The sequence below is a fragment of the Colletotrichum fructicola genome, assembly GCF_000319635.2.
Source record: "Colletotrichum fructicola Nara gc5 chromosome Unknown KSG_Nara_v1_contig07, whole genome shotgun sequence".
NCBI classification, from domain to species: Eukaryota; Fungi; Ascomycota; class Sordariomycetes; order Glomerellales; family Glomerellaceae; genus Colletotrichum; species Colletotrichum fructicola.
In genome coordinates this window covers 3,188,036-3,210,161 of record NW_027094057.1, presented here as the reverse complement: position 1 = coordinate 3,210,161, position 22,126 = coordinate 3,188,036, and the positions used below count along the sequence as shown (strand labels likewise).

The 22,126-nt window shown below is 52.6% G+C and overlaps 6 protein-coding genes across 6 annotated transcripts; 3 read left to right on the top strand and 3 right to left on the bottom strand.

The window, feature by feature from the left end:
- Positions 1-2,501: 2,501 nt before the first annotated feature.
- Positions 2,502-3,534, bottom strand: CGGC5_v012586 (Failed axon connections-like protein; the record flags this gene model as incomplete). Its single annotated transcript, XM_032030295.1, has 3 exons — positions 2,502-2,610; positions 2,682-3,022; positions 3,091-3,534. The coding sequence occupies 3 exons, from the start codon at positions 3,532-3,534 to the stop codon at positions 2,502-2,504; spliced, it is 894 nt and encodes a 297-aa protein (XP_031890194.1).
- Positions 3,535-4,158: 624 nt separating this feature from the next.
- CGGC5_v012585 (UPF0183 protein) lies at positions 4,159-5,767 on the bottom strand (the record flags this gene model as incomplete). Its single annotated transcript, XM_032030298.1, has 2 exons — positions 4,159-5,651; positions 5,716-5,767. 2 exons carry the CDS (start codon positions 5,765-5,767, stop codon positions 4,159-4,161), a joined length of 1,545 nt encoding a protein of 514 aa, XP_031890185.1.
- Positions 5,768-10,330: 4,563 nt separating this feature from the next.
- On the top strand, positions 10,331-11,083 carry CGGC5_v012584 (uncharacterized protein; the record flags this gene model as incomplete). The annotated part of the gene is made up of 2 exons (XM_032030299.1): positions 10,331-10,908; positions 10,960-11,083. 2 exons carry the CDS (start codon positions 10,331-10,333, stop codon positions 11,081-11,083), a joined length of 702 nt encoding a protein of 233 aa, XP_031890184.1.
- Positions 11,084-13,944: 2,861 nt separating this feature from the next.
- On the top strand, positions 13,945-17,593 carry bimC (Kinesin-like protein bimC; the record flags this gene model as incomplete). Its single annotated transcript, XM_032030302.1, has 4 exons — positions 13,945-14,406; positions 14,456-16,165; positions 16,218-16,670; positions 16,721-17,593. The coding sequence occupies 4 exons, from the start codon at positions 13,945-13,947 to the stop codon at positions 17,591-17,593; spliced, it is 3,498 nt and encodes a 1,165-aa protein (XP_031890206.1).
- Positions 17,594-19,185: 1,592 nt separating this feature from the next.
- On the top strand, positions 19,186-19,962 carry CGGC5_v012582 (uncharacterized protein; the record flags this gene model as incomplete). The annotated part of the gene is made up of 1 exon (XM_032030303.1): positions 19,186-19,962. The coding sequence occupies one exon, from the start codon at positions 19,186-19,188 to the stop codon at positions 19,960-19,962; it is 777 nt and encodes a 258-aa protein (XP_031890205.1).
- Positions 19,963-20,079: 117 nt separating this feature from the next.
- On the bottom strand, positions 20,080-22,108 carry CGGC5_v012581 (uncharacterized protein; the record flags this gene model as incomplete). Its single annotated transcript, XM_032030304.1, has 2 exons — positions 20,080-21,798; positions 21,854-22,108. 2 exons carry the CDS (start codon positions 22,106-22,108, stop codon positions 20,080-20,082), a joined length of 1,974 nt encoding a protein of 657 aa, XP_031890187.1.
- Positions 22,109-22,126: the final 18 nt, after the last annotated feature.

Below are 22,126 nucleotides of genomic sequence, written 5' to 3'. Positions count from 1 at the left end.
AGGTAGGATATTAATACTAAGGGGTCCTTTTTTAGTAGTAATAATCTTAGAGGTTAATAAGAGGTTAGTATATATATAGGGGATCTAAGCTAAGAAGTAGCTTTATTAAGCAGCTACTTATAGCTTAAACCTAACTTTAATAAGCTTTTTTAGTATTTTAATAATATTATAAGAACGTCCCTAAAAGTATACTATATACTTATTAATAGTAATAATAGAGCTAGGGTTCTAGAGTGAGAAAGATACCTCTTAGATTTAAGCTAACTATAGCTAAATCTTATTTTAGATCCTTATAGGGGGCTTAGGTATATTAGGGTCCTATAGGTGAAAATTATAGTAAAGACTAATAAAATAATCCCTTAAGATATAGTTAGTAAGATTATAGTGAGGCTTCTATAGCATAATAGACTAGTAGTAATCTTACTAAGTAGTAGGCTATATTAATAAGTAGATAAGGTAGGTAAAAAAGATATAAACCTTAGTAAGGCTAGTAATAAACACCTCATTAAAGCATAACACCTTTCTTTTAGAGCTTTAGTAAGGGTTACTAATACTAACTTAATATAGAAGAAACTACTAATTAGTCTACTTAGCTTAGTTAGCAATAAAGTTAGTAGGTATAAAGCATAAGAAAATATTAAGAGCTAACTTATTATTAAGGTGCATAAGGGTTATAGCGTAGTTAGTAAGGTAAAGTTTGCAAAAAAAAAAGGGGTAATAATACGCCTCTAGTATACTACTATTAAGCTACGCCTTTAGTAGCTACTATAGCGTTAGCTTGAGGCTAAAGTTATTCTTACGTAATAGTACTAACCCTAGGGGGGGCTGTAAGGTTAGCTATAAGGCTAGCTATAATAGAAGCTATAATATAGGTGCTAACTGCGAGAAATCCTATTCTAGGTAAAAATTAGCTATAGAAATAATAGAAATACTAAAACAAAAGCACTTACTATTATCTTTATTATCAGAAGCCTCTTTAATAAGGTTTAGTTTGTTATTAGAAGCTTTATTATTATTATTATAGATAGGTAGAGGAGGTAGGTTAAAGAGGGTGTTATTTAGAGTAGGTAGAGGAAGAGGGCTAAAGTAGCTAAGGTTAGGTTACAAAAAAGAGCTTATTACGATTAATTAACGCGCTAGCTAAAATCTAACGCGTCTAATTAGCTAGAAAGTTATTAAGTAGGGCAAAAAAGACTAGCGTTATTAATCAAGGAGATCGTAGCCTAAGTTGCAAAATACTTCCTTTTTGCCTCTACAGTTAATTAAAAATTCAACCACAATCAGTAAACAAAAAAAAAGGCCAAAAAAATAATCGCTATATTAATCTATATAAGAATATCGCTTTTTTCTTATTAGCTGATTTATGGCTGATTATTACGAGAGTTTCAAAAAATTCCATAATCACTCTAACCCCCTGTAAGTGGTTAAAAGTTACGAAAAAGAGTATAGTTGAGCTATTTTCCGCTCCTAAAGGGATACCGTGTGTTCTCCGCTGTTTCTCCAGGTCCATTAGGTAGGTTTTCGGTATTTACCGGAAAGGAATATCATTGTTCCAGACGCCTTACCCACACGACCTACCTTACCTACAGGGGCGCCAAACAACAGACGGCAGCTGCCAGCTGGAGCCACTGGCACCCCGATCATCAAGTGCAAGCGAGCTGCGGAAAAGCATGTTGTGCAGCAGCAGCAGCAGCCCGTTTTCCCTGCTCCTTTGTTCCCCATCACAACCGCTTCCTCGTGCTCTTCCTTTGAGGGGTCCAGTTTCAACCAACTTCCAACCGGTTTTACTCGACCGCGCTAACGCAGCAAGAATAAAAATGGCGGGGCACCCGATCCGCGCTAAGCGGAGGAGGACGGATCAGACCGCCCATCGCATCTCTCTCTCAAAGGGTCTCCCCGGTTTGCCTCGACGTCTGCCATGACCGCTTGGCGAACCCCTCGATAGGCGTTCGTTCAGGTATTGCTGCTCCCCTGCTATGGCTGCGAAGAGCTGGCAGCCTCGTTCATGCAATTCATCGAACATACCGCCTTACACACTTCACTGGAGAGCTTTGCATAGAAAACACTTCATGCCACACGCATAATTTATATGAAAAAACAGCAATAGTATTGGCGAACCGGGTAATTAAGCTCTAGGAAGACCAGAAAGACTCCAGTTAGGTACCAGTATCCTGCTCCTAACGGCCGGGGAAAACCGTTTCCACATTTTCCAAATATCGGTTTCCCGGAATACAAAGCACAATCCCGTCTTCCCTTTTCTTTTTCCTGTGTGAGAGCACGGTTTGAAAGCACACCAAATACACAAAGAAAACCAGCCAAGAGCCCATAACCGTGTTCCTCGGGACCCCCTACTTCTCTCTTTCTCAACGAAGGACTTTGATATGATATGGAAAATTCGACCAAATAGCAGGCGCGCGCGCGACACGGCGGACCTTTCCTCTTGTCCTAGGGGTGTCCTGGGGGGTATCGGGGTATCTCACCCTAACCAAACTACCTTTACCTCAAGAGTGAACAGGGGACTTGTACTCGGAGAAGTAACGCTCGTGGATACGTCCAATGTACTCGACCAAGGCGGGCTTCTCGCGGATCAGAGCCGCGTGGACCGGGTTGCTGTGTCAAGCGTGTTAGCTACCTCTTTATCTTATGCCATCTGATGTGTGCCTGTCGTTGTATGAACTTACACAGAGGTTCCCAGAACCGTCGCCAGGTTGCCAAAAGCAACAAAGTCAGCCTCGGTAGGTCGCTGGCCGCCCAAGATCCAGAAGGGCTCGCGGGACTCGCGGGAGTCGAGCGACAGCTTGGAGAGCGCCGTCTCGCAGAAGCCGTTGAGAGAGGTGACGACATCCGTGGCGAAGGTCTTGACCTCGTCGTCAGTGTAGCGACCGACACCCTGGAGATACAGCTGGGAGTTGACGTAGCCGCGCGCCATCTGGTGCGAGATGTGTCTCGCGCCCCAGACGAAGTGGGCAAAGGGACCGTCGTGCCACATCTGCTCATACTGGCCGCGCCATCTCTCGTAGAGCTGCAGTCCTCATCAGCATTCATTCACTTTTCATGTGTGTAAGTCTCTCCTCCAACGAAGCCACTTACAACGAGGAAGTAGGCGCGATCCTCCAGCATGGCGCGGATGCAAGTATCCTTGGCCTTCTCGGCGGGGGCGAGGTCCTTGTTGAGGTCCGGAAGCCTGCCAGTCTGCACCAGGCGCTGGATGACGAACTGGGCCTCGCCGACGAGCTCGTCGGAGTCGGCGAGCTTGACGTAGGGGACGCGCTGCTTGGGGGCCTGGAAGAAGTTGGCGGCGCGGTCCTTGTGCTGGACGCCGCCGTGGCGCAGGCGCATGCGCAGCTGGATCGTGAAGGGCGTGTAGCCGTACTGCCCGTTGGGGCGGTCGAAGCTGTAGATGATCAGGTCATGCCCGATGCCCTTCTCCACCTCGGCTTCGTCCTCGGCCGCCTCTCGGAGCTTGCGGGGCAGGTATCTCTTAAGCGCCAGCGCGTTCTGCTTGGCGTTCTGAGCTGCTGGAGGTGCCTTCATTTTGTCTGTGGTTTTGGGGGGTGCGGATGGGTATCTCTTGGGGGTATCTCTGGGTATTTTTCGAAAGGATGTACTGTTCTATGCTGCTGTGATGAGAAACGATTGTGATTAACAGGCTTCGACCTGTATTATTTATTGTTTTTGGCGCCGGGTCTGGAAGCTGTTAGCTGTTGAATATGGACGGCCTGTTCGGAGCTGCTGGAGCTTTACTACATGGTAGGTGCTTGTGGCAATGCCCTTGACTCCCGAAACGTAGGCCGAGTCAGACCAACAAGTAAAGCGAGGACAAAGCTGAAATATCCCATGTCTGTCTTGCATGAAATGCAAAATCAGATGGAATATTGCAAGTGGATGGGGAAGAAGCCTTGCCAATGGGATATCTGTTGGCCGACACGTCATGGCTGTTCCATGTTGAGTTGGCGGGCACTCCAAAGAACGAGGCTAAACGGAGGTGGTGTCTAAAGAGGCATCTGGATTTGAGCATAACCCCATCTTGCATGTAGGGATATCGTAGCCAACACAAAGCCCCGTCTCCCTGGCCAACAGCTTGGCTCAATGGAAGCAGCAGTACAACCACACAACCACCATAACACCTGACCCCAGGTTTAATGCCCAATTCAAACCCTAAAACACTGTGACCGTATTAACATGATCGTTCTTCAGCACCTCAAACACGAGGCCTGGGAATCCAAATAGAGTAGTGGTTGAATCGTCTGTACCATCCAGTCTCTTGGCGCCGCTGTCCTCCCATCCCCCAAGAAACTCGCAACTGCTGCCGGGACTATCCCCCCATCCCCTATTGAGGACCATACCTCTTTGGGGAGCCTTTGAGTCTCCGTCAGGATATGCGGTGCTCCACCGTTCGTTCAGTCTATCTTTGATCTCGGTGAACTTGGTCTCTGAGTTTGCCGATGCACCCGGCGAACCATCATCTAGGTAGCTAACTTCCCAGCGGCATCTACGGTGTCGGTTGAACTCGTATGAGCCAGGTACATTGCCGTGAAGAACCAACTTGGTCGCAACCAGCCGATCAGGAGACTCTGACTTGATGGGCTTGCTAGGCGGCACCTGAGACTCATTTTGGGCAGGCGGCGGTCGTGACGGCGGAGACGGCGTTGAGACCAGAACGTCAAAGCCCAAATAAAAGTAATTGTAGAAACATTCTCCAGAAACATTGCCAGCAATGTCTTCCTCGACAGCCTCGTCGTTATCATCATCTGAGCCTGTGTTCGCGGACGACTGGTCGGTATCCGTCAAGTCGTCTGGACGGCTCAGGTCAGCACCGTTCGACCGAGCGCGGCTATGGCTTGCCGTCCGAAGCTTGTGTATTGTCATTCTCTGGTCGTTCTTCCGATATGTGGCGTTGGGTGGGCCAAGCTCTGCGATCAGTTCCTGAGGACTAGTCTCTCCCAGGATGATCCAGATTGACGAGTTGGACCACTTGCGGAACAGCTGGAGCTTGCCGCCCCCATGAATCTTGACCAGAGAGATCTCGTCGGGGACAACGTCCTTACCCCTCGGGAGCACGGGAACTGTCTTGACACTGGGCAGGATCTCCGTCCAGAGTGCCTCTCGCGCTTGCGCCCATGAATCTCCACTAAACACGGCCATGGAGGTGGCCACTTGGCTGGTAGCGGAAGACAGCAAGGACACAACGTCCTTGGTGGGAGAATATGCAGATTCGGCGAGTCGGAAGGTAAAGGCGACGCCGGGATAAGAAAGTATGTAGTTACCCAGGTTGTCGGGGGCGTCCGGTGTAGGTGGAATATACTCTCCGCCGTAGGTTGGCCCGAGCAGCCTGTGGTAGATGTGTCGGAAGGTTGGGCCGGAGCTGGATTCTCCGGGGACGGGAGACGATGGCGGCCCTTGCGAGTTTGCAGGCTTGACCAGATCACGATCCTTGAAGGTTACATGATTCTTTGTAAAGTCGATAATCTCTATCAAACGCAAGCGCTGTTCGGGGCCATCGAAGCGTAGGCGGATGCCGTTGGCAGGAAGCGTCAGGGTAACGGGTTCCTGGACGGGTTGGTCGCGGGAATAGGCGAGGTCGAGCTGTGGAAAACGCTGGGGTTCGGCTTTCAGTCGCGTCAAGACATCATGCAAGGATGCTCCGAGAACTAGGCGACAACGATAGAGTTAGTGTCTGAGAGTGCCTCTCCAAAGGGCAGAGTTCATGCAAACCGAGAAAGCCCAGAGCCCGCCCTGGATGGAGCTGCGCGGTGAAGAGCGACATGATCAGCGAAGGCGATCGGAGCTCAGCGTGGGGTCCGCGGGGTGCTCAGGGCGGATGGTGTTGAAGTTCGTGGGACTGATGTTGTTTGGGGTAGAATAGAGGCCGCAAGATGTGCCTATCGGGTGCTTGTGTAAGGCGTAAAAGGGGCCATGGAAGTGTGTAGGAGGCAGTTCCGCGATAACGACGAGCAGCGCAGTCAGACAGAGACGGATGGCCACGGGTCTTGGAGAAGGGGTTCATGTGATGCTTCAGCAGTGACAACGACTTAGCGGGGCGTGGGGTCGAAAGGGGACGTCATTCGGTTAGCGGAGGTACATATGGCGGGTACTTTCCCAGCATTAAACCAGTCAGGAGGAGAAGCTGACAGCACCGGCGAATTAGCGCCATCGCTTGAGGTGCAGCCGCCCCACTTGCACAGATTGCCAGCAGGGGTGTAGCTCTTATCTTATCAGTCACCCTCTGGAGGTGTGCGTGTGTCACTGAGGAAGGTGGGCCTGCGCCGAGACAGCGGGGGGAAACTCACGCCTTCCCAGATTCCCATCGCAAACTCCGACTGACACTGGCTGAAGAGGCATCGAAAAGTGAAGGAGCTTCGCTGCGAAGTGTGGCAGCTGCCTCCAACGGTTTTCTCCCCAGACACTTTCTTCCGCTTGGGCAGGTTCGATACGTACTGCCTCCCAGTTCCTGCCACACGCATCACCCACCACATGTACCTGCCTCTGATGAAAGACGAGCTGCAAGGGCAGGCACCTCATCTTGCACCACACCAAACCCTCAGATGCCTCAGTCTTCAGATCAACGCTGGCCTGGAACATCGGGCCATGGTATCAACGGAAGGTACAGCATCGTAGGCGCATCTGGAATACCCAACAGACTTCCCTCGACACCCTCTCTCCCCGCATGCTCTCCAACTCAGCGACACACTGTCACGTTCAAGCTCACCACACGCAAGAACATCGAAACAAGACATCTCAAAGCATCCCAGCACATGGAGCAATATCTCCAGCCGCCCCCCTCTTGGCACACACAGCTTCTAGACCATCACATTCGCCATTGACTTCTCTCCCGTCTCCGCATGGAAACTTCCACTGCTATCTGCATCATGTCTGCTTCAACTGGCCAACGGCATGCTCCAACTGCCACTTTCGTCCTCCCGCCTGAAGAAAAGCACAGAGGAAATCCAACGCTTGAGGCACACGGACCTTCATTCGATGAACTCTCGCTCCGTTTCACCTATTCCTGTAAGTTCGATTGCTCCATCTTCAAGGATGTCTCTTCAACACCAGAAGCATTCTCACGCCATTCATTCTGCCCGCCCTCCTTTACGGCTTGCCCGGAGGAACATCGAATTTCAATTCAAAGTCCCGCATTTCCTTCAAGTATGCGACCTTTGGCCCGGACCACACCACGACGGGAAAAGTTCAGCCTATCATCATGGTGAAGCCATCAACGTCGTCTTCCTTGTCCTGCCGTTGCTGTTGCCGTCTCCACCAGGTCTTGGCCACTACAATCGCCTTCTCGTCAATGACCCGCGAATGCGGGCATTATGTTAACCCAGCATCAAGGCGCTCCAAGGTACCAGCGCCCTGCTTGTTAAGCTTGGCCGAGTAGCCCGGACATGGCGCACTTCGTTTTTTTTCCTACGATTCGTATCTCGTCTTCGCTTTCTGCAAGTGAACTCAGGAAAATGCCACTACGTCCTCAATTGACTTTTCCGATCCTACGAACAGCGAGCGTCGTGAATTCGGAGCAACCTCGTTGCCGAGACTAAACAATGCCCCGGCAGCTTGCGTACATACGGATCGATTTACTTCTCAGCGATACCATACCACTTCATCGCCGGATCTCCTGCCTCGTCGATTTCAGCTGGGCGTGGATTTGGCATATGTAATCCGAGTTACTTGAGCTGCGGGTTTCCTGGTAACTGCGAGAGATGGTGCTGGCTCGATTACACCGAGATTACAGTTAAGAAGGATTCTTCTGATGTTTCTCATCCACGTTTTCCCAACGACCACCACTACAATCGCGTTGACCCTGAATCTCATCTTGGCTCATCTCACAGACATCGCGGCTAACGGAAAGTACTCGCAGCTGTGCGGTTGTATTAAGCCCTTGCGACGTTGGCGGACGGGAGACAGTGCCTTCGCCGAAGCATACCACTACCGAGAAACGAGCCGCATGTCTCCGGCGCCTCTCTTTGGTCAAAAATAGGGCGATTTTGAGTCTTCCCTTACAGATGCTGGATCAGGCGATCTCACTCGGTACCTGGCGCATTGCCAACGTCGAGGCATCTTTGTCAATCAGAGGCGACTCGAAAGACGCTGCATCCATATGAGGGCCCGTTCTTCTTGTGCAACATGAATTGGAGGCTCCTCCTTCCGCGCGCTCGAGCTTCATCCTGTTTCGAAGAGATGGTCTTTCGATGCTGATCTCTATAGCTGGATATTAAAGCAAGAACTTCCAGAATGCCCATGTCAAATGAATCTTTGCCCACGCAACTGGCATCGTCTCCGCTAGGGTTTTTGACGTCAATGAGCATATTCGGCCCCAAAATGAACATTCACCCTGTTCGGCTCGAAAACGACGGTGGCTAGTGCCGGCATCGATGAGCAGTTTCATGGCCTCTGAATCTAGGCCGTGCGGCAGCGCACAGAGATGGCTTCAACCCACTTTGCTGGAATCCAACTCTGCCCGGCGAACTCAACTCTTATTTCCAAAGAACTTGATTGGGTTGCGAGTTGAGCCCAACGACGGCAAGCCTTGGCTGCGTGGGTCAGCTAATGTGACGGCTTGAACGACCACCTTCACGACGCAGCCTAATCCCAGCCTCAAGTACAACGCTGCTGGGCTCCTGGGTTGCTTGGATGTGGCAGCATTTCATGCATGAACGACAGCATCAGTCATGGTGAACTGTCTCGCAGAGCCCGGCACTAATGGAGATCGCAGACATATCCGGGGCGGCGGACAAAGGCAGACCTAGACCTGGTAGCAGTCCGATTGGGCTCCAATGCCCGGACCATCGCAGTTCATGTATGGCTGCCGTACATACGGCACCGACACGTGATGGACATCAGGCTGTCCCGTGTCACGATATGCCCTGACTCTGTAGGAGCATGCTCGAGACAACAGCAGACCCACGTTGTTACAGCGCTAGGGAATCGCCCACGTACTGAGGAATGGCATGGTATTTCGGCCGCTCCGCTGACAGGATTGACCTGTCGAGCGACTGGTACAATATCAGGCCGCTCTATTTCTACGGAGAACTGCCTCCTTGGCATAAGCCGTTACCTGTGAGTGCGATGAGGGTGAGCCCCTGATAATCTGAGCATGGGAGGCTTTGACCTTGAGGCTCCACATTCATGCCCATGAAGACCGTTGTCAAGTCCGAATAATTCACTCTCTCATGAAAGGCAAGGCTCGGATTCGGCGAGTCGCTGGTGAATTACCCACCAAATCATCGAGATTGACACGCGGGTAGTCGATATTGGTAATATCGGTTCCGCCCGTCTCACCGAATCAGCCCGTCCAGGGTAACGAGTCGTAATACGGACACAAGGCAGCACTGATGAACTTCGGTGGACAATACCATCCGAGTGTTACGATGAGACGGATTGCCAACTGAGAGCTTTTGAGCTAGCCCTAGCAGGATGGGTCGCTCGTTCCTCTCTTGCAACGCTCTCCCTGATGTGGTAACAGTCATCTTCATCCCACATGATCAGCCAGTGCCTCCCATATTCCCGATCTTGTATTACGACGTGTTGGACTGGTAATTGAGGATTAATGAGTTATGTAAGCCACGATATTGTTCTCGTCTTGGTTCTACTGCCCGATGACTGAGCTTCTCTCATTCAACCACCCACGGGCTTTTCCTGTCTTCGCTCAGTGAGTGAGCAGGTGCGTTGAACGTGAGTCGTGAACGTGAGGCAACTCACAGCGTCGCAGCGGACGTCGAGACATGCTTCTGTCTCATTGAGGCCCGATGAGATGGATGGCGAATGGCAATCGGGACTGTCGCATGAATACTACTGAGACTGTTACTACCCGAAGTACAGCGCGACTCAAGAAGTAGCATTCGGGGACTTGTTCTTGGGTTGCGGCGGAGAGACTCATCTGATGTATGATATGGGACAAATACGACGTTGAGAGCTTCGCACTAGATATCGCGGGCTTCGTGTTCTCAATGTCAATCTAAGTCTATTGAGCCTGGCTGACTTTGATCGGGGTCCCCGCGCCCGGGGAACTTCTTCATGGGGGCAACAGCTCAATTCGATTCGTCAAATGAAGCCTTCAAGCTTACACTATCTCACAGCTTGTAACATGTAGTAACCATCAATTCACTCGCAATTTGATAATATCCCGTCCTCTGATTATTGACAGTGCAAACACCCAACTTGGCAAACGTTGATAGCCAAGTCCTTACGAAGCCCTGCAACCAACCGGCTCGCTTATCTCCCATCCTCTCAAAAGGATCACCCGCGCCTCAAACCAACGTCACACCTTCCCCTCACCACCAACCTCGCCCTCCCCTCCAACCCATCAAGTAACAAGCCACCCCGCCAAAACATGGCCAAAATAACCGTCCGCAACGCGTCCACCGCCGAAGACGACGTCACCTTCATCGTCGCAGCCTTCGACTCGACCCTCGCGCCCCTCGCGGCGCTCGGCAGCGGCGCGATGTGGGGCTCCACGCTCTTCTCGCAGAAAGACGGCTTCGTCGAAGAAACAGTCAAGGATGTGCGGATGTCGGAGAGGTATCAGGCCACGGGGGAGGCGGAGGAGGCGCTGAGGATTTTCGTGGCGGAGGTTGAGCTTGAGGATGGGACGGAGGCGGGGGCGGGGCTCCGGTGCCGGGAGGCTGGGGACGGGAGGCGGTATCTTCCTGTCGGGATGGCGATGGTGAGGGAGGGATGGGTGCCGGGCCATGTGAAGAATCAGTTCCATGTGGAGAAGATTAGGGAGGAGTTGGAGGGGCGGAAGGATTTTGTTTATGTTGACGTTTTGATTTCGGATTTTCGGACGGGAGGGTTGAGGAAGGGTGCTGGGGAGGCGTTGCTTGGGTGGACTGGGAAGCATGCTGTTGAGAAGGGTATGAGGGGGGTGTATCTTGACGCTTGGGCTGGCAATGGTGGAGGATTGGTGAGGTGAGTTCGAAGTTGGAGGTTATCTTGAGATTAGTTGCTAACAGAGACCAGATACTATGAGAAGCATGGGTTCAGATTTGTTACTGAGTTTGAGATAACGAGAGGTGACGGCTCAATTTGGCCTGGTGCACTTATGGCGATGAGTTGTATCGATCAGAATAAATCCATCGTATGATGTGAAGCAAGTGGGCTGCCGCTCTGTGAATGGTATCACCTGGAAATATATTTCGATATCGAGAAATCTATCACATAGTCATACCACTGTGATCATCTCTAGCTTGACTCCTCGATCTTCGAGCTTCTCCGGTGTCTGACGAGGGTCTAAGGTCCGCCAGTTTTCGTCTTCCGTTCTTTTCCAAAGTAACTGGCTATGGTCGGGACTTTCTTTTTGCTCCCAGCCAGGAGGCAATTCCTTCTCCAGACGAGGGTCCTGAATGGTACCACTGCCATCGGGTGCGACGAAGTGAGGACTACCGGATGGGTGGAACATCACTTTCCACCCATCTGGTAAAGGCCCAAGAACAGCTTCGCCATTAGATAGTTGAGGAACATAGCAAGGTCCCACGACTCTATACTTTGAGTCCTCGACAGGTCTTATGAGAAGCGGAAAGCGGAAGCCCAGTACCACCCAGATCTCGTCGCCTACGAGGGCTGCACTGGAACTCAACCCAAAGTGGACGTCATCCGTGGCGAAGACTACCGCATGAGGAAGCAACCTGCATAGATCGAAAAACAATGCCGGGGTCAACAGGTCTAGCTTCGTGTTTGAAGGCAAAGCTTCCTCGGTGCCACGCAGCAACACGTTCTTGACGTCGGAGATATTAAATTTACCCTTGTCAAAAGACTCCACCGTGCGGCCACAGCTGACTGTTGCCGCCAGGTTGTTAATCGCCAACTCGCGATTGGATTGAGTATCTCGAAGAGGAAGAACCTGACATGCCCAGGAGTTGAGAGTGTTCTCAGTGACTTCGAGATCGGGCTCTTGCGGCATTGCCGAGGTATGCTGAAGAACAGCCCCGTACCGAGTTGCCAACATCTTGCATGACTGGTCTGTTGATATCTCCAAGACCGCCTTTGTATCTGCAGCACTGCGGGATTGTGCGTATGTCAAACGCATTCTCACTGACTTGGCTAGATTTGGAACCCAGCTTGGTCTGCGAGCCATCTCACACAGTTCGAGAAATTGGAGTCTTGAATACTGCTTGTAGTATTCCCTTATCCAATCGATGTATACTTCCTCAACAGTCTGGCTGTAGTCGATTCGCATGTTAATAGTTTTCTGGAGGCCAAGGGTGCCATAGATTCTATCCCGTGAATCGGCACACTGGCATTCAAGCAGCAGGGCAACCATATAGAAAGCGCTGTATTTAATGCATTTGCATTCCACCAAATCCGCCATTTGTTTGGTAATAACCGTGGTTGAAGGCCTTTCAGCTGCGTTCACCACAGTTTTTCCCAGCTTCAACATCCTGTTGAAAAACTTCATGGCGGAGCAGAAACTAGACCAAAGAATTTGGCGCCTCCCGCTTGTGAGGACAGCGGAATCATTGGCCAGGGATATTTCTTGTCGGACCCAAAGTCTCATGAACCAAGGGAGGCTGACAAAATCAACTATGCATTGCCAGTCGTGGGTGCTGAACGGCAAAAGATAATCTTTTTTGAAGTAGACCAGTTCCTCGTCATCATGTATTTCAACGTCACGGAGATCGTATGCTATGCGAGACCCGAACTCGTCAAGGATATGCAATGCACGAGCGACTTGCTCGCTGTCTGGAGCAAGCCACACGACAACCCTATCCGCATGGCGATATATATCCGCCATGTGCCGGACTTGAGCAGCTCGTTCGGGCAGGTCTTCTTGATTGATGCAAATGGCATCGCACCATATGGTTCGAGGTTCGGACGTGCTCCGAAGGTCACGTAGCGCTGATGCCAAATTCTTTCCGATTCGCAGAAAGCTGCCTTTCTCAGCCGAGTCATCGACTATTGTTACGATTTCAAGTTCATCTTGTTCGCCCCATGCGTAAGAAAGCGCTTCGTAAATGGGGATCCAACGGCCCGGCTGGTCTCCACGGTGGCGAGAGTGAAGGAAAAGGCAATGCTCGATGCACCCTTTCAGCGGATCGTTCGATTCCCCTGGAAGCAGCTGAAAGATTCGAATCGACTGGTCAGCTAGCGGCTTGTACTGATATTCCGACATCTTGGGCTCGTAAAGACTGGGACCGCTGTGGCTCGAAAAACTAGAGAACCATACTGGCAAGATGTATTAATTTGATGAAGGAGATGCGATGCAGACCGAGTCGACGACGTGCCAGCCTGATTCCAATCGAAGTAAGCAGAGAAGTGTCATCAAGTTGAGCTCAACAGGCAGCGCATCCCCTATTGGGCGTCAGCTGCAGTCATCATCAGGAAAGAGAACACGATTGGTCTTTTGTTATTCCATTTTGAGAGCTGCGCGTTGCTTCTATGCGGTTTTCACAATATCCTCACCCGCGGGGCCGTGGCAATGAATAAGGTAGCACTTATTGAGTATGCCCGTTCATCGAACTCCGGCCCCACTCAAAACAGTGCCAAAATGTTTTCCTGGGCGGACTGTAGTGTTCGTGAGACCAACTGGCCAACGCATGGAGTCAGGACAAGGAGCGGCCATGGGCAGGGCAGCACGAACTGATGGTCATGGCCTTCCTCGGTGAACAACCCCCGGCTTCGGTGAGCCGCCCAAATAGAGAAAAGAGGAGAATAACAAGACGGGCAGGAGCGGGTCGAGACGTTGTCCGGGTGACGGGACCTTCCGGCAACCAATTGCAGAGCTTCCCCCCACTTAGCGCGCATGTTGTATTTACTTTACCCTGGCACCTGTCAACACCGCCCACACACAACCTCCGACATTCAATACATCATCCACACGCCGCAATCCTTCTCTCTTCCAGCAAAGTCCCAGAAGTCTTGCAAGTTTCAGTTCACACACATGCCGCGTTGATTTCTTCATTTTCCACATACAGCCACTACTAACCTCACCACACAACACATCACAACATGAGCTCCAGACGGGAGCTGACGAGGACGGCCTCGTCGAACCTCCGCACCGCCGCCGCCAGTCGCACGAGCGTGCGCCCGACGACGACCAGAACCTCCAACCTGCGCTACCAGAGCGGTCCTTCAAAAATCGACAGGAGCCGCGCGACCTCGCCTGCTGAGTCTGTCGCATCCACAGCCACGACCGCGACGAAGCGCAAGGAGCGCGACTACGAGTACGAGGCACCCGGCGGTGGGACCAACATCAGCGTCGTCGTGAGATGCAGAGGCCGCAATGAGCGCGAGGTTCGCGAGAACAGCGCCCAGGTCGTCCGCGCAGACGGCGCGAAGGGCGAGAACATTGAACTGTCTCTCGGCGCCAACGCCCTCAGCAACAAGACGTACAACTTTGACCGCGTCTTCTCCGCTGCGGCGGACCAGACTATGGTCTTCGATGATGTTGTCAAGCCTATTCTGGAGGAGGTATGTGGTGAAGTCGCACGCTTCCATTACCACGCTAATATTATTGCAGATGCTTGCCGGCTTCAACTGCACCATTTTCGCCTACGGCCAGACGGGCACTGGCAAGACATACACCATGTCTGGTGACATGACCGAGACTTTGGGCCTCTTGAACGACAATGCCGGCATTATCCCAAGAGTCCTCCACGCCCTGTTCAACAAACTAGAGGTCGACGACACCGAGAGCTGCGTCAAGTGCTCTTTCATTGAGCTTTACAACGAAGAGCTCCGCGATCTGATCTCCGTCGAAGAGGACCGCCACAAGCTTAAGATCTACGACGACACATCAAGGAGGGGCCATGCAACCACAGTCGTCCAGGGTATGGAGGAGAGGCACATCAAGACCGCGTCCGAGGGTATCAAGGTTCTTCAAGGTGGAAGCTTGAGGCGTGAGGTCGCAGCCACCAACTGCAACGATCTCAGTAGTCGAAGTCACACCGTATTCACCATTACCGCCTACGTCCGCAAGAAGGGCGAAGATGGAGAGGAGGACTACGTTAGTGCCGGCAAGCTGAACTTGGTCGATCTGGCCGGTAGCGAAAACATTCAGCGATCCGGTGCCGAGAACAAGCGCGCCGCTGAGGCAGGCTTGATCAACAAGAGTCTGCTGACTCTTGGCCGAGTCATTAATGCTCTGGTCGACCGCAGCCAGCACATTCCCTACAGAGAGTCCAAGCTCACTCGACTTCTCCAAGACTCTCTTGGTGGACGCACAAAGACGTGCATCATTGCAACGATTTCGCCTGCAAAGAGCAACCTCGAAGAAACAATTTCCACACTCGACTATGCTTTCCGCGCCAAAAACATTCGCAACAAGCCACAGCTCAACGCCATGATCAACAAGAAGATGCTGCTTAGGGACTTCGCAACGGAGATCGAGAGGCTGAAGAGCGAGCTGATTACTACTCGGCAGCGCAACGGTGTCTACCTCTCCAACGAGTCCTACGAGGAGATGACTGCTCAAAGCGAGTCACGACGCATTGTGGTGGAGGAGCAGGCGGCCAAGATGGAGACCCTCGAGAACAATCTGAAGAACAAGGTTCAAGAACTCTTTGCTCTGACCTCGAGCTTCATGGGCCTGAAGAAGGATCATGAGGGCACCAAGGCTGAGCTCGATGAGACACAAGGTGTTCTTGACCAGACGGAGCTTGTTCTGGCGGCGACTCGCAAGAGCCTGTCTGAGGAGACACATATTCGCAAGGCCCACCAAGAGACCGAAGAGAAGCTAGCCGAGGTAGGTGGCGAGTTGATTGCCACTCTGCAAAAGACTGTCAGCGACGTCGACGGGCTTCGAGCCAAGAACAAGCGCAAGTCTGATCTCCAGTTCATCAACCGCAGCGCCTGGGGCACTGCCCAAGCCGAGGTGTCTGAGGTGACGAGCATTGTTGAGGAGAGAGTCCAGAGCTTCCAGAACAAGCAGCGGGAGAACATCTCGGGGATTTCTGAGCGCATGAACGCCTTCGTCAGCGAGGAGTTGAAGAAGCTGTCCGATACTCAGAAGTTCCTGGATGAGCAGCTGGAGTCGTTCACCCAGTCAAGGAGGGAGCTCTTGGAGCAGAAGGAGAAGTCCAAGGACGAGATGGACGACGTCCTTGAGGAGATCAAGGTTGTTCGTGACCACGTCAAGGAGCGAGTAGGCGACAGCCTGCAGGCGATTGCTGGTGCTGCCGAGCGCATCGCTGCGGACGTCCTCAGTGAGCTGGACACCTTCCACAACCAGGTAAACAACATATACAGTCACCTTTCGGAACAACTTGCTAACATCTTTGCAGCTCCACTCTTCATACAGCTCTCTGGGCAAGGAGTTCAAGGGCATCTTTGAGGACCTCATGAAGCACATTACCGAGCAGCGAAGTGAATCTGATAGACTCAGACAACAGCTCCAAGCCGCTACCAACACTGTTGTTGAGCAGAATGCCAACATCTCTGATCAAATGCAACAGGTGTTGGAAGACGAGAGGAAGCAAGCTGCGCAAGACCGCCAGAACCTGCTCGCCCAGATCACTACTCTCATCAACGCGCAGGCCGAGACTCAGGAGACTCGCCTGGCTGAGAAGACTTCTCAGCTGCAGCGTAGCGTCCTGGACTCGAATGTGGCTCTACTGGACAGCGTCACTCAGTACTCTGAGGACATGGACATCTGGGACTCGAAGGAGGGCCAGCTTCTGGAAGATGTTGCCAAGTCCCGTGACACGATGAAGAACAAGTTGAAGGATGACTGGAATGTGAGTAGACTTGGCCCCCTCATCAGCACATCACAAACTGACAACCCTAGACCGCAAACGACCACAGTACCGCTATCCAGGAAACCACAAAGTCGGTCCACGCCGAGACCGTCCGTGTTGTCGACGAACAGCTCAAGGATCTGGACGTCCAGATGGAGTCTTTGGATGCGTTTGTCACCCGCGCCCGCTCCGAGAACGCGTCGCACCATGAGAAGCACAGCGAGTCTATGGAGGGCTTGTCGTCAACCGTCGAGCAGTCCTTTGGCAACATCTCCAACCACTTCAAGGTCACCTTCGACCGCGTCAAGGACCTTGGTGAGGAGATGGAGACCGAGACTGAGGAGATGCAAGATGGTCTGGAGCCGCTCACGCAGGAGCTGTGCAAGCCGTTGAGCAACCTCCGCAAGGACATCGAGTCGACCAACATCAAGGAGTACCAGCCCACTGGCGCGACTCCCATGAAGATGCAGTACCAGTACCCGACCAACCTTCCCCGGACCGAAGCGCACGAAGCCCTCCTGGCCAACATGAAGGATGAATCCACCCCGACCAAACCAGTCAGCGAGTCGATGGTCTTCTCGGACATTGACAACCCAGACCTCCACCGCTCGCCGCCGGCGCGCCAGTCGACCCGTATGTCGACCCTCAGCATGATTTCGGAGATGCCCCCTTTTACAATGAGTCTGCGGGAAGTCAACCCTAACACGACTAGCAACCTTACCTTCGACCCCTCGGCGAGCATAATGTCCATCAACGAGAACACGGCCCCGCTCCTCTTCAACAAGCGCACCTCGACCAGGTTCCAAGGCAAGGGCCCGCGTAAGCAGACCAGCTTGCTCCCCATCGAAGGACGGGAGAACGTGCCTCCATCTGCGTTCTCTCAGAGTCTGGGACCTCGCAGGAAGAGCCCCCGTTTGAATTAAGTGGACGATACTATGGATAAGGCAACTGGCTGTTTTTGGGAGATTGGTGTTTTTGGTATGGCAGGGTCACTGGTTGAACTGTACAGATAACAATCGCGGGTGTTTGGATGGCGGATTGGGCTTTTTGTGTTTTTGGGTGTAGGCTTATTGGTATTCTTGATACCCTTGACTTCTTTTGAGGATGTTACATTTGAAAACAACGTTCCTGTTACTGCAATAGATTGTTTGCCTCTCCATGAATGTCTATGCGTGTTGACAATTGAAGTCTGCTATGGCCATTCACCCAAGTTCTGAGATTCGATGGTAATGGTTCAATACTGACGGTCTCATCTGATGATGAGCGTCGAACACGGAGACAACCTGATTTTAGTGAAGCATGATTCATTAACAGCGATGGGGAAGGCATTCATATGATTCCTGACCGTCATCGGCTGTGATTTATTGTGTAGTTGAATACTATGTGGTCGATGATGCGTTGACCTAGGATGACTCGAAGGATAGCTGAGTATTGTGAATCATATTCAAGCTCCGGGGGGCTTTGGTAGTCTAAAAGGAAGGGCTTCAGCACCTTGTTTGACGCCAGAATCATTGTCTTTTCTGTCCTCTTTTCGCACTGATATGGCATATGTCCTCACATCTGTGTCGCTCATGGACCGGTGTGGTCACTGAGTCCATCAAAGTCGACTGTTATCAACCTACATTTCGCTACTTGTCTTCGCCGTCTCTTGTGTATTTTCATAAAGAAGCGGCCAGCAATGACATGGAAAAAGAAGCGTTGATCTAGAATGTGGAACAAGGTCATTAGTAGCGGCGCTTATACGTCTTAGAAAACATAAGCATGTCAAAGGTACTTTGGGCATCGAGATTTTGTCGACGGATTCAGGATTTCCAGTGGCAAATGCAATCAATTTATAGAACAGCGTTCACTCGAAACAGAGCAGCGACTTGATGACTTCTTGGAAGTCTGTAGGATTCTATCTGGTCTTTGACTTCAAGAGTGGTGAACATTGTAATCTCACGACTGCCTACCTACCTACCGACAGCATCGGAAAGTTGTGATCCTCTGTAGCCCTTGTAATAAGGGTTGCCTTCAGCTCCTCAATAACGAATTTGAACTTCTAGCGTGACATGGAAACCACACCAATTCCATGAGTTTGTCAGTTTACAACAGGACCGCTGTGCAATTCAACGGAGGTCAGCAATGGTGGTGTTGTACTGGATTGTATTAAATAGATACCAAGATGAGCGGATTGAAACTCGATGTGGCCAAGAATTGTGTAGATGTAGCCATGGAATTCACAAACCCTAATTGTCAGGTGCAATGAAATTCTAGACGCATTTGTTTGCTCGCAGAGACGGCTCTCATCAGAAGGTGGTAACACTTGACTGGCTGTCAGCTCCCCGCTCGTCATCCACGCCCTTGAGGAGTCGACTCCAAGTCTACGTCAGTCCATCGACGTGAATCGTATAAAAGCCTCCAGTAATTAGACCTTTTCTTACCTTGATCTTTGTATCATTTGAATTTTGCAACAAAGTCAGCTTTAAGGCCTGGAAAAATAATATAAACGCGTCCATCCTTAGCCCCTTTTAAAATGACTTATCCCGATCTGACATCCTTCAAAGCCCTCTCCTTCGACTGCTACGGCACCCTCATACAATGGGAACAAGGCCTCCGCTCCGCTCTCACGCCAATCTTCTCTCGCCTTCCCTCCAACACCCCCGAGGCTGAGAACCCAGTCCTCCTCCTGCAGCGCTTCGACGCCCTCTCCGCAAAGCTCCAGGTCGCAGAGCCAGAGCTGCGCTACAACATCAACCTCTCCCGCTCCTTTGCCACCCTCGCCTCCGAGCTCAACGTTTCCGTCTCCGACCAAGAGATCGAGAAATTCGGGACTTTGCCCGGTACATGGCCGCCCTTCCACGACACCAACGCGGGGCTGGAGATACTGAAGAAGCATTACAAGCTCATCATCCTCTCCAACATTGACGCGGACAACATCGCTGGGTCCGTGAAGCAGTTCAGCCCGGTCGAGTTCGATGGCGTGTACATTGCGCAGGAGATTGGGAGTTACAAGCCGTCGCACCGCAACTTTGAGTATCTGTTCAAGCACGCCAAGGAGGAGTTGGGCGTTGATCGGGAGAAGGGAGACCTGCTTCATGTCGCGAGGAGTTTGACGGCTGATCATGTGCCATCGAAGGAGCTGGGGTTGAGGAGTGTGTGGATCTCAAGAGGAGGGGAGACGAAGGAGGGAGAGGGTGTTGGCGGGGATTATGACAGGTTGAAGGGGGATGTTGGGTTTGAGTGGCGGTTTGACACGATTGGTGACTTTGCCAAAGAGGTGGACAGGCAGTTTCGGGAGAAGTCTGGGTGATCTTAAGATCCCACCATGTAGAACAAGCGTAGTTCAACGAAGCATTTCCCAAGAGCGTAACAGTAATAATCAGTTGCCTTCATTACTCTGGGTATACCATGTCTCTCACGCACCCCCTCAGGAAGAACCCCAAAAAGACTCCTCATCACCAGCACTACCCTCATCACCACTTTGAAGCCTCCGGCCCCGATAATGCCTCTTCCGTTTCCTTATCCCCGTGTCTTCCGCCCTCCATCCCTTCCTAGCCCGGATAGGCTTCAGGAACCCATCAACATGCACCGCCCCAAACATCTCATTCTCACTCTCCACGTCGTCCACATCAACCGCCTGACCAGGATGTACCCTCGCCACGTGCCTTTGCAAGTTAGCCTTCCTCCCGAACCCCTCCGCCGCCCTCTCACACCCCGCAACAGGACAGAAGAACAATCCCACAGAAGACGAGCGCGACGCACTCCGCCTCCTACTCCCCGCCCTCGCCTCGGAATCGCTAGGCGCAACACTCTCCCTCCCACGGCTGCGCGCCCGCCTCTTCCGGCCCCGGGAATCCATCCGATCCCCCTCGTCCTCCGAGCTCGACAACGAAACCGCGCGGTGGCGCCGCATCCCGGGGAGATAGCGCGTCCTCTGCGGCTTCGACCTCTTAGACGCCGGCCCTTCGACGAGAGTCTGCATGTCCATCCCCTGCCCGAACAGATCCGCGCACCGCTGCGCCGCGCGCGCGACGACCTCCGGTTTGAAGCCCGAGATGGACGCAGCGCCGAGGACGTCGCTCCAGTCGCGCAGGCCCCAGTTGCCGAGCATCGCCTCGCGCGCTTTGGTCCGGGCTTCCATGCGTGCTTCGGGGGGCAGGTCGCGCTTTTTGCGGGGAGATCTGGCGGGCGATTTCGGTATTGGACGGTGCTTTTCAGGGCTCATGTCTTCATCGTCGGCGTCGTTTTCATGTATGGCCGCAATATTATCCATGTTGGCGTTATTATCCTCCGCATCAGACGCAGCTGGGATCTTCTTCTTCTGCGCCCTCGCAATCCGAATCACCATCTCCCTCTCCGTCTCCCCCGGCAACGGCGTCTGGACCTTCCTCGGGCGTCCCTTCCCCCTCTTGCCAGAGGCGCTGCGCTCCGGCTCGGGCGTGCGCGGTTCGGGTGTGCGCGGCGCCTGACTCCGCGAACGGCTTCGCTTCCCGCCTTTCCTCGACGGCGTGCGCGACCGAGACCGCCGGGAGACGGCGCTGTCGGAGCCCTCCGCGTCGGAGAGGTCTGTCGCCGAGGCGGAGGAGTCGGTCATGTAGCTCAGGCCCGCCAGACGGGCGTTGTGCAGGGTCGTCAGGGTGTTGTCCATCACGGTCAGGATGTGTCTGACGGACGGGCAGAGGAGGTCTGCGGAGAGGTCGTCGTTGGCGGATACGACTGCTTCGTACGTCTTTGTTCGCTGAGTTTGTGGAGTCTTCTCGGAAGATTCTGGTTGCGTCTCATCATCCGCGGGAGGTTTAACGTCGTCCTCGTCGTCTGAGGTGACGCCTGACATCGTAGCCGCCGATTGCGACGTTGCGGCGGCGGCGTGCTGTGCAGCAGCCTCTTTCCGCCTGTACTTTTCCTGCCTTTGGTAGAAGCGTTCCTTGGCCTGCCTTAGAATCGTGGCCGTGAGCTCGTCCTCCAGGGCGGTGCTGGGCATCTGAGGCGCATTGGACCGGATCGTGAACTCATCGTCCTCGTCATGCGTCTGCTTCAGAAAGTCGTCGCCAGGTACCGTCTGTGTGTTCATAGGCCAGGCAGTCCACGGGTTTGGCGGCCGCCAGTCGCTAGCATCCACAATCTCCTCAAGCGGTCTATCCGCGTCCTGTGAAATTCGAATCAGCAGCTGGTCGGTACCTTGGAAGGCGGCTGCCACTCACCTCTGCATCAGGCTCTGCTGCACCCGCCCGGGTCTCACGGTTTTTCAGCGCAAACGCATTGTACAGGTGGACAGACAGGTCGCGGTTGCGGACTTCTTCGAGCGATCTGTAAATGAGGCGTTCCTCCTGCGTGTAGACGTGCCATGTCGCTTTGCTGCCCTTCCAGCGGTTGGGTCTGGTCTCGTACAGTTCTTCCGAATCGATTGAGCGGATCTCATCGGTGTCGAGGTCCCACTGTTCTTCGTTGGCCGTCATGATGGCATGTCATAGAAC